At 42.3% G+C, this 15,692-nt stretch overlaps 1 protein-coding gene across 1 annotated transcript in view; it reads left to right on the top strand.

Moving 5' to 3' along the window:
- Window positions 1-14,887, top strand: part of reck (reversion-inducing-cysteine-rich protein with kazal motifs) — an 87,510-nt gene extending 72,623 nt beyond the window's left edge. The window contains exons 18-21 of the mRNA XM_014410977.4: window positions 2,495-2,705; window positions 3,066-3,139; window positions 7,258-7,413; window positions 11,649-14,887. Coding sequence (XP_014266463.2) covers window positions 2,495-2,705; window positions 3,066-3,139; window positions 7,258-7,413; window positions 11,649-11,861 — 654 coding nt within the window. The 3' untranslated portion in view covers window positions 11,862-14,887. The remainder of the gene's footprint in view (window positions 1-2,494; window positions 2,706-3,065; window positions 3,140-7,257; window positions 7,414-11,648) is intronic.
- Window positions 14,888-15,692: the final 805 nt, after the last annotated feature.

Below are 15,692 nucleotides of genomic sequence, written 5' to 3'. Positions count from 1 at the left end.
AGTCTTTGGGCCCAAGGTACAATTTAACCCTTTACAGCCGATCGGAGCGGGCACGCTCTGTTTTGCGTAACTATTTTTAAATCCCGGTAGCTCTGCAACCACGTAAGCTAGCGCAATAATTTTTTTTGCATATGAAACTGGAGGAGTTGTACTTACATCTTATGCCATCAGCTTGTCCTCGGTCACAGTTTCCTTCCACATATAGCTTTGCAAAAACTGCATAAAAATCACTTGCAGCAACAAAAACATGATATTCCAGAAACACGCTTCGCCGATCCAATCAGCTGTTTGTAACACTTCCTACGTCCATCAGCGTGAACTATCACATGACCGCATGACCTGCCCGAAACCGGAAGTGACGTCATTTTGCGGAAATGTAGTTTTTTTTTTTACCATCGTACCTCATGAGCTTATACTTGTGTTTTTAAAAGTTATGTTTGACTTCATGACTTTCTGTGTCGTTTCTGGGATGCTTAGGACTCATATTTCACTGCTGGAAATAGTTTATTGTGATGCATATGCTGTTATTTTGCAAATTTGCACTATAATATTTATTTTCGTTTTTCCTGCAGTATATAAAAATTGGTGTATTTCAAAAATAAAACTATGAAGACACTTAAAATAAATTTCCTGTGGTGGGAAACTAGTTTGTGCAACTTTTTTGTATTTACAGTTTTGAGGGATAAGCCTCTTAAATTTCTCTAACTAGAAATATATGTTAAAAAAACAAAAACGATTTTCAATTTTTTTGTAGTTTATTGCACTTCTTTGCAATTTATGTAATTACTATGCACCTAATGCAGACATATTATTAAAGTTTGGGCTATAATGGTTGTATTGATGTATAGCAACTTGAAATGCTCCCAAAAATGGCTCCACAACATGTAAAAATATAATATAAGCTCTGGCGGACTTGGTTCTATGGTAGGTCTTAAAGGGTTAAGTCACCTGCCAATATGATCTTACCAGGAAGGGTGGCCATTAACAAAAACACATTCTCAAAGAACAATGGGTTGTCATCATTGGGGCCGTAGACATTAAACAAATTTATATTTCCTTTCAAGAAGGTACCCTGGACCACCAAAAATCTACCCGCACTGTCATAAATAGTGTTATTTACCTGAAAAGGCACTGAGTTGTGAATTAACACTATAACCCCTCTAGAATGAGATGGGAAACAGGACGCTAGTACTTTGCATGGCCATCTCCTTTGTACTTTCACCAAGTTGTTTCTGAGTCGATGGGTCTCCTGGATAAAAACGATTGAGGACTTCAGATGCTAAAGCCTGGTAATAACCTGCTTTAGCTTAGTCACTTTTACCATCCCCCTTACATTCCAAGAAGTAAATTTAAACTTCTTATTTGGAAGCACCTCATGTTTTGAGGAGTATTGAAAAAACAAACACAAAGCTGAAAATCTGCCATAAACAAATCTCCTTAGCTATCACCCCGAACCAGACAGCCCTCCCTCCTGTGCACTCACCGATCCAGTGTAAATAAGGGAGCAGTTAGACCAAACCAAGCAATCTTAAAAGAACAAAATACAACTAACAAGTTCTTCATGTCTCCCAGCGATAGTAAATAAATTCACGAAAATGTATATCTGAAATGTTCATTGGAGTCTCTTCTGCAGCTTATAACACAAGTGAAGAACCGATTACTTCTTGGGACAAAAGTTTATTTGTGAGGAGAGCTACCTGTTTAACAAGTGCATCAGACTTGTTTTTCTCTGAGTTAACTGTGTCTTCTACGTTGCTAATTCGCACTTCTGCTTCATCCATGCGTGCCAAGAAGTCCTGCCTGCACGTGCCTGTTAACGTCCTGTATGGCTTCCAGCACCACATCAATTTTCGTGGAAAAGTCATTTCTGATCTCGTGGAGAATCTGAATGACATCCATGTTGTGTGCCGTTCCAGTATTTTCGCCTACGCGTGGCTCAGGTCTAGCATCATCTGCTGAGTTAGCTTGACTACTAGCATACGATACATCGTCTTCCCCATTTGGAGAAGGGTTAGTTTTAATTTTAGTGCCTTCTTCGCTGGCATATTTTTGCATGATATTATACTAAATGGCCACAGGTGGTAAATTTCACTGTTCGTGGAGTAAAAGTATAATTCTAAGGCTTTTATGCCGGGAGCTCACCAAAAGCCATATGTTTAGCCACGCCCCCGACATTTCACTGTTTTACTCTTTGGTTTGATGTTGTTCTGTACTCTATTCTTTTTTACTCATAACTAAAAGAAGTTTAGTTATTGTTGTTTTTTTGAATTTGCAAAATCTTCTTGTTGATTGATCGAAGATGACTCACAGTTTTGTCCATTTGAAATTATTTCAAAAACACAACAAAGGTACATTTTAGTTTTGTCTAGTGCTTTTTATCAGACTAACAGTACCTTAAACATAGCTTTTGTTTGTATGTATGTATAGTACAAAAAGAAGACAATCAAATACACTTCCCATAATGTAAATAGTGCCTGGTGTGTTCTGTCCTCAGGAAGGCTGCAGAAAGCCAAAACAAGTCTGTGGCCATAATGGCGAAACCTACAACACGGTGTGTGGCGCCTATTCTGACCGTGTCACTGTGGACTATGAGGCCCCCTGCAGAGCTGTGGGAGCTGTCTCTGACGTGGCCCCTGACTCAGCCTGCAGTTTGGTTTCATGTCCAAGTCTGTCCACTCCAGGCTGCCACCCTGTCACTCCACCAGGTGAGTGGAGTAGCACCATACATGAAAAGGTTAACTGGGGTCAGCCAGCAGATAAAATTACACCGTGTACATGACATTTATGTAGCGTCATGGGCAGTACGGTGGTACAGTAGTGAGGACTGGTTCCTGGCAGGGCCTTTCTATGTGGAGAGCGCGTGTTCACCCTGTGCCTGCATGATGACTGCAGCTCCCTCAGGCCAGGACATGCATTTTAGGTTAACTGGTGATTCTAAGTTGACTGTGGATGTGAGGTAAAGTGGTTAAAAATGTCTGAAACACTTTTAACTGTCAGTACAAGTAGGATAGTGTCACATAAAGACGTTGCATTTTATTATAATATGTTCTCTGAACTTTATCCAGGAGCCTGTTGTCCCATATGTGCCAGCATCCTGCAGATCCTCTGGAGCAAAGAGCGAATGAACACGTTCTCAAAGGTATGGACGGTTCACAGCTGTTTGTTTGTTTAGGTAACAAATCCACTGTCCAGTATGATATGTTTATGAATGATTTATGCTGATGACAAAGGGAGTTTCAAAGTACTATTTTCTTTAATCAGTGTTGTTAGGTTTGACTTATAGGTAGGGTATGAAAGCTAGAGCAGGTAAAATCAATATTGACCAGTTTTCATGGTGATGTGTCGTAACGACCAGTACAATCCACACATTCAAAGAAATCAGACATACATGTCCATAAGTTATGTGTAAGAATGAGAAATGACACATGTAAAATGAAGAAAGGGAGGTGCAAAAAGGCGTGGAAAGTTATGACACCAGCTGAAATCTGTCAGTAAATAGAAAGCAGTCCTGCAAACTAATAGAAGCTGGTTCAGTCCCCACTGATGGCCTATAAAACGCTGTCTCATTACCGAGATGTACACCAGAAACATTTCATAATAGATAAAACCGTGAGCTCTCTCAAGATATTCACATCCTTATTTTTCAAAACATACTGAAAGCACTGTTTAGAGAAGAACTACTGAAGGTTCCAGTGGGCACTGTTGGGACCACAATCCCAAAGCATCCACTATAAACTGGTTACAACCAGGCGCTGCCCTTAAGATTTCAGGTAGAGGAGTAACAAGAATGATCAAAAGGGTTGTGCAAGAGCCAAGGACGACTTGTGGAGGGCTACAGAAGGACCTGGAATCAGCAGGTACAACTGTTTCAAAGAAAACAATAAGCAATTCACTCAGCCGCCTGTATGCACACTCACCATGCAACATGCCATTGTTTAAGAAAAAGTATGTTGAAGTCCGTTTAAAGTTTGATGAAATTTGCCTGTGAAGTACTGGGAGACTATGGTCTGGTCAGATGAGACCAAGATTGAACTCTTTGGATGCTACGTCATGTTTGGAGGGAAAGGGTACTGCATATCGCCCCAGAAACACCATACCCAAACTGAAATTTGGTGCTGGGAACATCATAGTGTCGGGCTGTTTTTTCTCTATACACCACTGGCATTCTTCATGTAATTGAATGAAGGATGAATGGGAAAATGTACCAACACATTCTTGATAAAAATCTGCTGCCAAGATGATGAAGATGAAAAGAGGGTCGTTGCTGCAACAAGACAATGATCCCAAACAAACAGCCAAAGGAAGGAAGCTAAAGCTGCTGGAAGGGCCCAGTCACCTGACCTGAATCTGTGGAAAGTGCTAAAGCTAAGAGTTCATACAAGGGGCCCACAAAAGCTTCAGGGTCTGAAGACTGACGGCCAAAATCAGGAGGACAATAAATGTTCCCCATGTGGATCAAATAAGCAAGTTCAGTACTTTGTGTCTGTGTCATTTCTCATTAATATGCCACTTAATTGGATTTCTCCGTGTTTGTGGATTGGATGGGTTGTTAAACACACCTGGTGAGAATTCAATAGCGCCTTTAGAGATAGATTTACTTACAAAATTTGTGATGTGTTATTCCCACACAGGGATGCTGTGTGAGACTTTGTCTGAGCCGCTCTAGCATTGTCCTCTATGGGCAAGGGAGATGGAGGAGGCTGTGCTTATGACATTCATGGGAGAACTGTAAATCCTGTCTTGATGAGACTGACCCTGGATGAACGAGAAGGATGGTGGCTACATTTTGATGTATATATTATACCAGCGGTCCCCAACCCCCGGGCCTTGGACTGGTACCGGTCCGTGAGTCGTTTGGTACCGGGCCGCGAGAGTTGAGGCTCAGGTGTGAAATGTCTGGTTTTCAGGGTTTTTATCGGTTTTCAGTTATTTTGTTATCGTTTTTATCGTTAACTCGGTTTTCCTGGGGCTTTTCACGTGTGTTATGAATAAATCTTTTTTTTTTGGTACCAGTACTAGTTTTATCTTGTTGTATTTATCCGCGACACCTTAAAGGCCGGTCCATGAAAATATTGTCGGGCATAAACCGGTCCGTGGCGCAAAAAAGGTTGGAGACCGCTGAATTATACCATCAAACCCATAAATATTTGGACAGAGACAGTTTATGTTTTTTTTATTTTGGTTGTGTACATTACCACAATGAATTTGAAATGAAGCAACTCAGGTGCAGTTGAAGAGCTTTCAGCTTTAAGTCAGTGCAACTGCCTAAAACTGTGAGGACCCAAAGCATTCTTCTAATGCAGTCTCTTCATTTTAGGAGCTCAGAGTTGGACAGATTGGTGCAGTGTGCAGCACTGTAGCCTCACCTGAGTTCAGTTCCACCATCAGCCTTTCTGTGTGGAGACTGCATGTTCTCACTGTGATGGCGTGGGTTCTCCGGGTACTCTGGCTTCCTTCCACAGTCCAAAGAAGTGCAGTTAGTGGGGTTAGGTTAACTGGTAAATCTAAAGTACCCATAGGTACGAATGTGAGTGCGAATGAAAGACCAGACAAAGAGCGATTCAGAAGAACACCATGGGAACCGTTCACCCTGCCTGAGATAGGGTTACCAGGCCTCGCCCTAGAGCCAGGCCGGCAGAGGGTGCCCGAGGACGAGCATCTGCTGACTGTAGAAGTAATATTCATCCAGGAAGGTCTTTTCATTGGCCTTCAGGTCAACGGTGATCCAGGGTTTCTTACTGGGAAAACAGACATACAGTCCTAGTTGGGAGGATGTATCCTCACAGAAATGTGTATGGTCAGTGATGCAGTCTGTGCTGCTGTTGATGTCTTCCCCATATGGATCATCCCAGTCTGTCGCATCCAAGCAGTGCTGCAGGGTCTGGCTGGCATCCTGACTCCACCTCCTCACAGACTTGGTGGAAACAGGAAGTCTTTGAACACATCAACATGCATACATCCTGTGCGTTCTCAGAGGTTTATTCATTTTACAGACTGCTGGGAGGTTGTCAGAGTCAATCATCACAAACGTCTCAGGGTGTTTACACTGTAGGTCAGCTACAGTCGTGTGGAAGAGGTCACACAGAGGTCATCAGCTGATGCTGGTACATAAACACCAGTCAATAAGCTGAGGGTGTACTGAGTGATCAGCACTAGGTTACTCTATAAAATTGTCTTTCTTTTCCCAAGCACATCAAAATAGTTTACAACATAACAGGTTACACATCACACCACAAACAACGTCTCTATAAAAGCATGATTGGGAATCCTAACATCCAGAAAATATAGATCGATATGTAGAAAAAATCAAACCCAGACACTCAGAGGAAGCCATGCCTGCCTGGATTACTTCATGTCAGAGGAAGAGCACAGCCCAAATGTGAGTGAGGGAGACAGTGATGTGGAGCTGCTGATGGATGTCCTGATCATAAATCAGTAAATGTTGTGGTGTGATGAGGCTGTAGTAACCTGTGCTTTTCCCAAGCACAGGTTACTACACTGGAACGGTCACCACACAGTCTCTTGTGTTATAAAGTGCTTCACAAACCTGAACATTACGGCTAACAGCTGTAGATTTTCCTGTTTCAGTGAAGCTAGCCCAACAACAAAGAGCCACTTAGTGTTTAACACAGTGACAGTGGACAGGTTACCAACATAGGACTCATAGTTGCAGCTGGGGGCGGCACAAACGTGACCCCCTCAGTAGCTGGCTAACATAAACTGATGTACTGACCCAACCAACCAATCTGGTGGCATCACGCTCTGTACTGACACAACATGGTGCTGAACATGTTCTGTAACCTTTCATTTTAAGCACTTTGGTTTTTAAATCCAGGCAGACAGACAGAGTGAAGTCTTTTTTTCATGTAAATGAACTACTGCTGTCAGCGTTAATCTCGTTACAATGACGTTAACGCCATAACCGCATTAACGTAGCAAATCTCCATTAGTGTCAACGTGTTAGCGCGGTGACGCGTTAGCGCTGTGCAGCCCCACAAAGGGGAGATTTGCTGCGTTAATGTGGTTATGGCGTTAACGTCATTTTAACTAGATTAACACTGACAGCGCTACTAGAAATGCATCGATTTCTGTAGTAAGCTCAATGCTGTCATTATATTTGTGTCAGTGTTTTCCAGTAAAGACAGATACTGTGGTGCTGTGCTGGGAGCATTTGTTGCCCTCATTAAAGTGTCACTGACCTGTTGTATGAAAGTTGGACAGCAACATGAATGTAATGCTGTGTGTCGCTGCGTGCAGCTGAACAAGAAGCAGCCGGTGACGGTCCACGATGTCCTTCAGATCCTGCGGCCTCACATCTCAGTGCCACAGTGCGATGTTTTCGGCTACCTGAGTATTGACCACCTGCTGGTGGTCATCATCACCCCAATGGACCAGCAGCCAACACCTCTGCAGGTAACAAACACCATCGTGCACACACACAGATATAGTCTGTTATATCTGTTGTTCTGCACACGCTTATGTGTTCTTTACTTTGATGAGAATGTGTGAACATTGTGTTCACAGTGTTTGCAGTGAAAGGCTACACTTTAGCTGTGTGACGTTCCCCTGAATGAATTAATAGCATGCATTTGTGTGTGTTGCTGTCACATGATCTTTTAATCACGTGTTCTGTTCGGCAGTCGTGACGAGCGCAGTTCAGGTCTCAATGCTTTGCTGTGCCAAACACATTGTTTCCCCAAGAAGAGCAGCTTTGGCGCTCTGTAGGCTTTATTGGATTTATTTATGTTATATTATTATCTGTGTGGATGCTGCAGTCGACGGGGTGAAGGCTGAGGGGAACGTTGGAGATGAACCAAACACATCAGGTCTCCAACTTTATTTCGTTACGGGACCAGTTGATCAAATCCATAATAATCCATCCTTTAGGTTTTAGAGAACAAGACTGAGGAAATCTTTGAGGGTTAGAGTTAGACGAAACTAGACAAAGACATAGAAGCAGCAGCAGGGAAGATAAGGGAGGGAGAGGGTGAAAGATGGGCCCTCCTCCTCCGAGAGCCAGAGAGTCATGAAGCATGTAGTTAGGCCTGGATAGTTGAGGTTCAGTGGGATTAGGCCTCCCCATGCAGTATTTCTACCCAACTCACCTTTTTCACTCACTATGTGTTTATGTGTGTTTCGTGACTGAGTAAAGATGGCGCCAGTGTGTGCAGCAGGCCGTCCTCGTCTCTGTTGTCAATCTCTTTTCCTTGATATTTGTTTATTATTTGTTATCTTTCTGGCACTATGCCCCCCAGATGGTTATGCATTAATCACCTATGACGGGGATACTTTGTTAAATCTTTGTTTCCCCCCCTATGCTGGGTTGGATCAAGGCTGGAATTTGGGAGATGCTACCTTTCCACGTATCATCTCTTCTACTGGTTCATACGGTTCCCCTCTCTGCTCCCCGCCTCAGAAGCGCTATAGGAAGTGGGGCAAACGGAGTGGGTTTCAGGTTCGCTTAAAGGCTTACCTTAAAGCATCAGCTGCAGCTAATTCCCTCACCACCGCGGGGATTATACGACTTCCATCTGCTCGGGATCCATCATCCTTCAGGCTGCTCAACCATCGCTGGATCTGTCCGGTTGGTAAACAAGCCTGTCCGGTTTCTCCGGTAGTCTCTCTGCCTGTTCGTGTTTGGATTGGGTCCCCCAGTGATGGTGTACGGCTCAGGCATTTAAGCCGGCTAAGACGTGCTTCCAGCAGAGATAAGATGCCGATCTCTCGGATGGCTTTATTAAACGCAAGATCGCTGGTGAATAAAACCTTCATCTTAAATGACCTCTTCCTCTCCTCTCGGCTTGATGCTCAGTTATTGACTGAAACTTGGATTCATCCTGGTGAGTCCTCTTCTTTTTCAGAGCTACTACCCCCGGACTGTGTAGTCTTCAGTTCACCGAGGCCTTCGGGAAGAGGTGGAGGCGTGGCCTCTGTTTTTAAAAACAAACTTAAAGTTCGGCAACTGCCCTCTCCTACCTATTCTAGTTTTGAGGTTCAGCTTGTGGAGCTTGCCGGACCCCCAACGATTCTATGTGCTGTGATTTATCGACCACCTAAATATAATAGGTATTTTATTTGTGAATTTGCTGACTTCTTAGGTTCATTTTTATTAAGTTATGACCAAGCTCTTATTACTGGAGATTTTAACATACATATTTGTTGTGCTGATGACCCCCTAGCCAAGGATTTTCTTGCCCTAATTGACTCTTTTAACCTTACACAGTGGGTCAGGGAACCAACTCATCTTAAAGGTCATACCTTGGATTTGGTCCTCCCATATGCTTTGGATATTTGTACTATGGACATTGATAATGCTGGTATTTCTGACCATTTTTTGGTTATGTTTGATGTTGAGCTATGTGCAATTGATTTAAATTCTAAAGGCTGTCATCGCCCTGTACGTATCATTAACTCTGAGACTGTGGCTAACTGCATTACGGCCTTTCTAAACTTTGCCTTTTTTGATCCAGACTTCACTGATACAAACTGTTACACACTTCCATTGGTTGATGATTTTGCCAACGCTATGCTATCCACCTGTTGTTCCATCTTAGATACTGTGGCCCCTATAAAGATGAAACGTCCCAGAACTTCTCATCAACCATGGCTAAATGACACTATACGAGCCTTACGTCGTATTGAGACTAATAGCCACAACGCCCGAATGTTATTCAAAATTTTTAATTCAGTGATAAATCCCTGTCCGGACTCTTCGAGCTCGGCCTCTCAGGCTGTCTGTGAGCAATTTCTTAATCCCGCTTGTACCATAGGCCTACTAGTACAAGTGGAAATACACTAAAAATTACCTCCAAGTGTTCAATACTGAGTATTGTAAAACAACTGATTGACATCAAAATTTAAACAGGAAGCAGGATAAAGTCTGCTTACAATTATCTCTCATAAAGTTATTTTTAGCTGCTTTAACCATTTACAGCTTTTCACATGTTAATGACTTAGTTAATGATCTAACTAGCATAGCAACAGCGTTTCAGGGACATGCAACAACTGTACCCACACTCCGCACATCACGTGTCTGATTAGCCACATTTAGCTTACCGCCGTCGAGTGGATGCTCAGCATTTACGTGGAGCCACAGCTCAGTAAACCTTCCGGTTTCGCTCTGCCCTTGACAACAACAAGTGCAAATACATAGTTTGTGAAAAAGATCAGTTTAGATCGTATTTTTTTTAACTCGTTAGAGGTTAATTTCTCCAGCTTACCGATAACAAAAGTTTTAGTCAGTCTGCTCTGTTCGGCTGTAGAAGCAAGAGACTGAAAACTTGGGAGCTGGTACTAAGGAGGGACAAGAGCTGCCTAGAGCTTCACCGATTGGCTGACATGCGAGGAGTGGAGTAAAACAATAGGCTCTCATCAGAGCTCATCAACCCTCTGAGAAAACTTAACCCTTGTTTGACCAGAGCATATCATATATAATCTGCGTCCCTTCTATGTTTAAATAAATATTTTGATCTCATTTCACTTTCATTAACAGGGACAGTAAGAACAGGACAATGAACATTAAATGTTTTAATTTTTCTTCTCTTTTTGTTTGAGATGATTTTAGGAACTGGGTTACACTAACTCTCTCCCTGATTCTATGCGTAACCTGGGTGTCTATTTGGATAGCTCCTTTAAGCTCGATAAGCAAGTATCATCTGTAGTTAAATCTGTTTTTTTTTTTCAACTGCGCCAGATTTCTAAAGCTAAGCATTATATACCACACAGGGACCTGGAGAAACTTATCCATGCTTTTGTGACCTCCAGGTTAGATTATTGTAATTCTCTCTACTGTGGTCTCCAAGCCTTCTCTCTTCGAAGGCTGCAACTCGTTCAGAATGCTGCGGCTCGCCTTCTTACTGGCACTAGAAAATTTGACCCTATTACTCCGGCTCTTGTTGATCTACACTGGTTACCAATGAAATATCGCATTGAGTTTAAAATCTTGCTACTCACTTTTAAAATCCTGAATAACATTGCACCCAGCTACCTCACTGACCTCCTCAATTTGTACACTCCTTGTCGTGCATTAAGATCATCAGGTCAATTACTCCCGGCCCAACCTAAGTTTAGACTGAAGACCAGAGGCTATCGTGCCTTTGCTTCAGCTGCACCCAAGCTTTGGAACAGCCTCCCTGCTTCTATTCGAGCCTTGGACTCTATCCAGTCCTTTAAATCAAGATTAAAAGCATATTTGACTTGGCTTTCCCGACCAGTTAATACCCTTTTAAATCTTTTATTAGAGTTTATTAAATGTATTATTTTTATTAATTTTACTGCTGTTTTTGCCTTCGTAGCATATTTTGTATTTATCTAACTCTCCTGGTCTGTTAGTGCCTCTATCCTGTCTGTGCTTGTGCCTGATTTGTACCCTGTTTTTGACTTATGTTGACTCTCCATGTTACTGTGAAGCACTTTGGTGTGCCTTCGGGTTTTTAAATGTGCTATATAAATAAAATCGTATTGTATTATTAACGTGCAGCTTTCTTACATAGTGGGTCTTCCTCCAGCAGCCACAGCAGTCAGCTTTCCCTAGGATCTGCTGCTACCAAGCCCTTGCTCACAGCGTGTTGTTTTTTGGGCCTTTTCCATACAGTATAAAGCACCTTGTGGTGACTGTTGTTGTGTATAAATAATGTTTTGTTTTGCAGATTGAAGCCTGCAGTAAAGAGGCTGAGAAGATTGACTCCCTCATCAACTATGCCAGCCCCACTCTGGTGTCCCACGTCCCTCTGTCTGCCTTCCTCACCTCTGAAATCAAGACATCTTCCATCCACTCCTCAGGGAGCACGCCATGGTCACCTCTGACACCCGCCCTGTGTTTCCTTCTGGGTCTCCTTGTTACACCGGCTCCAGTGCTCTAAGTGCCAGCCTCTGTGACTCCCAGTGCCAAAGTCAGGATGGTGGGCGTGTTCTGGCAGCAATGAACAGACGATCGTGATGACAATCATTCCTATTGACTGACCTGCGTTTCAAACAATCAGGGTGGTTCAAAGCTTTTGTATCAACTGTGTTTAGTGAATAGTTACTCACTGGATTTCCCAGCCAGTGTGTGTGTGCGTGTGTGTGTGTGTGTGTGCGTGTGTGCGTGTGTGTGTGTGTGTGTGCGTGTGTGTGTGTGTGTGTGTGCGCGTGTGTGTGTGCGCGTGTGTGTGTGTGTGTGTGTGTGTGTGCGCGTGTGTGTGTGTGTGCGTGTGTGTGTGCGTGTGTGTGTGTGTGTGTGCGCGTGTGTGTGTGCGCGTGTGTGTGTGCGCGTGTGTGTGTGTGTGTGTGTGTGTGTGTGTGCGTGTGTGTGTGTGTGCGTGTGTGTGTGCGTGTGTGTGTGCGCGTGTGTGTGTGTGCGCGTGTGCGTGTGTGTGTGTGTGTGTGCGTGTGTGTGTGCGTGTGTGTGTGTGATAGACACTGTTTATCCATCCGTCCCAGGAGCACCAGGAGGGGGCGCTGATGTGTATGTTTGATTCAAGACTGCACGAAGTATCCTTGTTAAGCAGGACATCACACACACACACATCATTTTTGGTGTCACTACATCCAGGTATCTGTGTACATTGCAAACATACATTGGAACATATATAATGAAGGGCACACGTTTAAAGCCTGTGGTGCATGACAGTGTGCCGCATGTGGACCTGGTGATTGAACCTCTAACCTCAGCAGTATTATTGCTCAAACTGAGCCCAACTAATCCAAACACAGTTTGAAGGACTGGCTAAACAAAGTCTCCAAAGTCAACTTTCCCAGGATATTTAGTCTGTGCCATCGGCCCGTCTTCTGTGAAAAAAGCTCCCAGTTTGGACTGGGGAGACAGACACCCAGGCAGTGGTCTATTTCACGTAGCAGTGATCTAAAACCTTGGTCAGTTTCACCTGATCACATAAAGCTTTCGTCCAAACAAACCTGGTAACACTATACTTGAAGTGGTGCTCATAAAATATCATTATTAATAGATTGTATTATAAGGTAGAGAACCTGCAGTAACACAAAAAAAGCTTTTCTAATACTTTTTCTGGTATTAGAACATGTAATAACGAGTTTAATGCCGTCAGTTAAACTGATGTATTTTATGAGCGTCACTTCTAACAAAGTGCTGCCTTGACATTCCTCAAACTCAATGAGAATCAACAATGAACCTTACAGCAGCAGAAAGGCCTGACCATCACTCCCTGTGTGATCCAGTAGCTCTGAATAGCAAAAGGGAAGTTTTCTGTTTATATATATATGAGAAGCAATAAGCCATTCACTAACAGAAAGGACAATCAGTTGCTACCCACAATCCACTGGGGGCAGATTTTCCACAGTATGCCTTATGTCTTATATGAAGTATTAATAAAAATGCAATATAAGAAATATCTCTATATTTTATATGTATCTGTCTGATTATGTGCCATGTTTCTGAAATAAATAGTTGCTATTCTTTGTTGCATGATGACAATTATAAAATGTGTTTACTCCAGAACATAATATAATATGTTTTCCCCATCTCTATGTGTGTATCTGCCTGTATAGCACAATGTGTCTCTATATCTAACAGTATTACTGTGCTAGGCAGCTCTGTAGCAGGGAACCCATCCGTCTGTTATTATTAGCATTATTATTATTACTAAGTGTTTTTTTTCTCTTACTGAGCCTGGGCTGCTTTTTTATGGTAAAAGTGTTTAATTTCAGTTTACAGTAAAAAAAAAGTTCTAACTAAGCTGCAACAGTTCAACCTTTTGGAAGTACTCGCATTCACTTTGTTGACTCACATGATGCTTCTCTTCTTTAATATGAGGCCTGTTGTCCTGATGTTTAGCGCTATATTTTTATTTTTGTAGATTTGCTTTATATTCATCTGTTTTCTACATGAGTTTCAGTTTAATTGTTTATGTTGTACTGTCCCCTCTTTGCTAAATGTTTGAAACATGCAGTCTTTTTAAGGATCACGCCCTCAAAGATGCTGTGTTCTCATTGGCCAAGGAGAAGTGTCTGTACTTTGTAATCATTCAGTGTCCGGAACACAGAATTTAAAGAAAGCACACGAGGAAATAAAAAAATAAAATTGTATGGACAAATCGAAGCCTTTGGCTTTTTACTGTAACAGTTTTGTTTAAAAGAATCTGTATATTTTAGATGAACAGAGGGCATAATAGTTCCTCTTTAAGTCAAAGCTGGCATGATTGATTTAAATGGAGTCTGTATAGAAATAAAAAATGCACATAGAAACATACTTTATTTTTAGCAACGTGTACCTAATAATAAATATTAAAAAAACCCCACATAGTTTGTCTTTTTAGGGTAAGGTAACTCATAAGGCTTTAGCTTAATTACCCGTAAGAGTCATCAGTTAGCTAGTTAATCTTAACTTTAGCTAGATAAACCGGCTAATATCTTTGTTAGCTAATTTGTCAAGTCTTGAGTTTAAAACTCAGTTAAATGACCTTTTTTGTTGTTCTAGTTCACTAGAATCTGCAAAACGTATATTTGATGACTGCATACATGATATATGAGCATAGCATGTAAAGATTAAAAAAGGCTAATGCTAGGAGAATGCTAAATGGTTTTTCTTCAAGCTTTCTTCAAATGGGCAGACAATGTTTTTCATTCATTGTAGGATAAAGACAATCATCTTCATTGTTACTACATTGTATTCAAAAAGGAAAAGAGATTGTAATTTGTATAGTGTAACATGTTCTGAGAGGCTAGCTTCTTACTTTGGGCAGCTAGTTAGCTAGGTTTGCTGGGTAAATAGCTGCTGTATTGTGAGATGAATGTTTATGCGCCATGTTCAAGTTAACTTCCCTTCAGGAAAAGGAATTTTAAGCTTTTAATGTTAAGGCCTATTTGGAATGGGCTAGAGTAATCAATGTACTCAGCAGAGATGGTTTCTGTAATTAAAAAAAATGGCATGACCTCTCAGTCTCTGTTACTATTCATTATTCCTTTTACCAAATTGTTGTCTTATCTGTTTTCTTGAATGGGTTTGACTCCAAAGATACCGTAAATTAAAATTTGAGGAAATATGAAAGAGCAGTACCACCTCTTACAGTGAATGTGTTTGCAGAGTAGCCTGAAGGCTGGAAAGAAATAACACAACCTCTATGTCATTTGCTGCAAAAGTGATCAAATCTGCACTGACATTTCCAGACCTCTCTAAATAGTGAACAGCGCAGTGAAAGATCGGTCGTTCATATTTAACCCACTGAGGTTCAGGATTTATGTGTTTATGTTAGATAAACACATAAATCCTCAGAGAAAAAGGCAGAATCCAACAGTCCAGCTGCAGGTGGGCCGCGGTGGGTAGATCGGTAGATCGTGCGCAGGTTTAAGCTGGTCCATTGAAACCACCTCCTGCCGACCCCCGAAGTCCAAAATGAAATGCTTGTGGCCTGGTTTAAGAACTCTATATGGGCCATCAAGGGAGGTTGATGGGCATCGTGCCTGCAAACCAAGAAGAGTCCAACGACCTCGGAACAAAAACATCGGCCAGGCAGTGGTGCACTGGGCCAGGAACAGAAAAGGAGCCTCCTGAGGAACGGAGAGACGGCACAGAGGTATCGAAACACAGAGGGGGGCTCTCAGGCAAAAATTCTCCAGGAACTCGGAGGGGCTGCCCAAGAACGAGTTCGGCCGGAGAAACTCAGAGGTCCTCCTTAACCGCGCAGTGCAACCCCAAACAAAACCCAGGAAAGACAGTCGACTGAGTTGCCGCCCGTTAA

The sequence above is a fragment of the Maylandia zebra genome, linkage group LG9, assembly GCF_041146795.1.
Source record: "Maylandia zebra isolate NMK-2024a linkage group LG9, Mzebra_GT3a, whole genome shotgun sequence".
Taxonomy (NCBI): Eukaryota; Metazoa; Chordata; class Actinopteri; order Cichliformes; family Cichlidae; genus Maylandia; species Maylandia zebra.
This window is presented reverse-complemented; position numbering and strand designations above follow the sequence as displayed.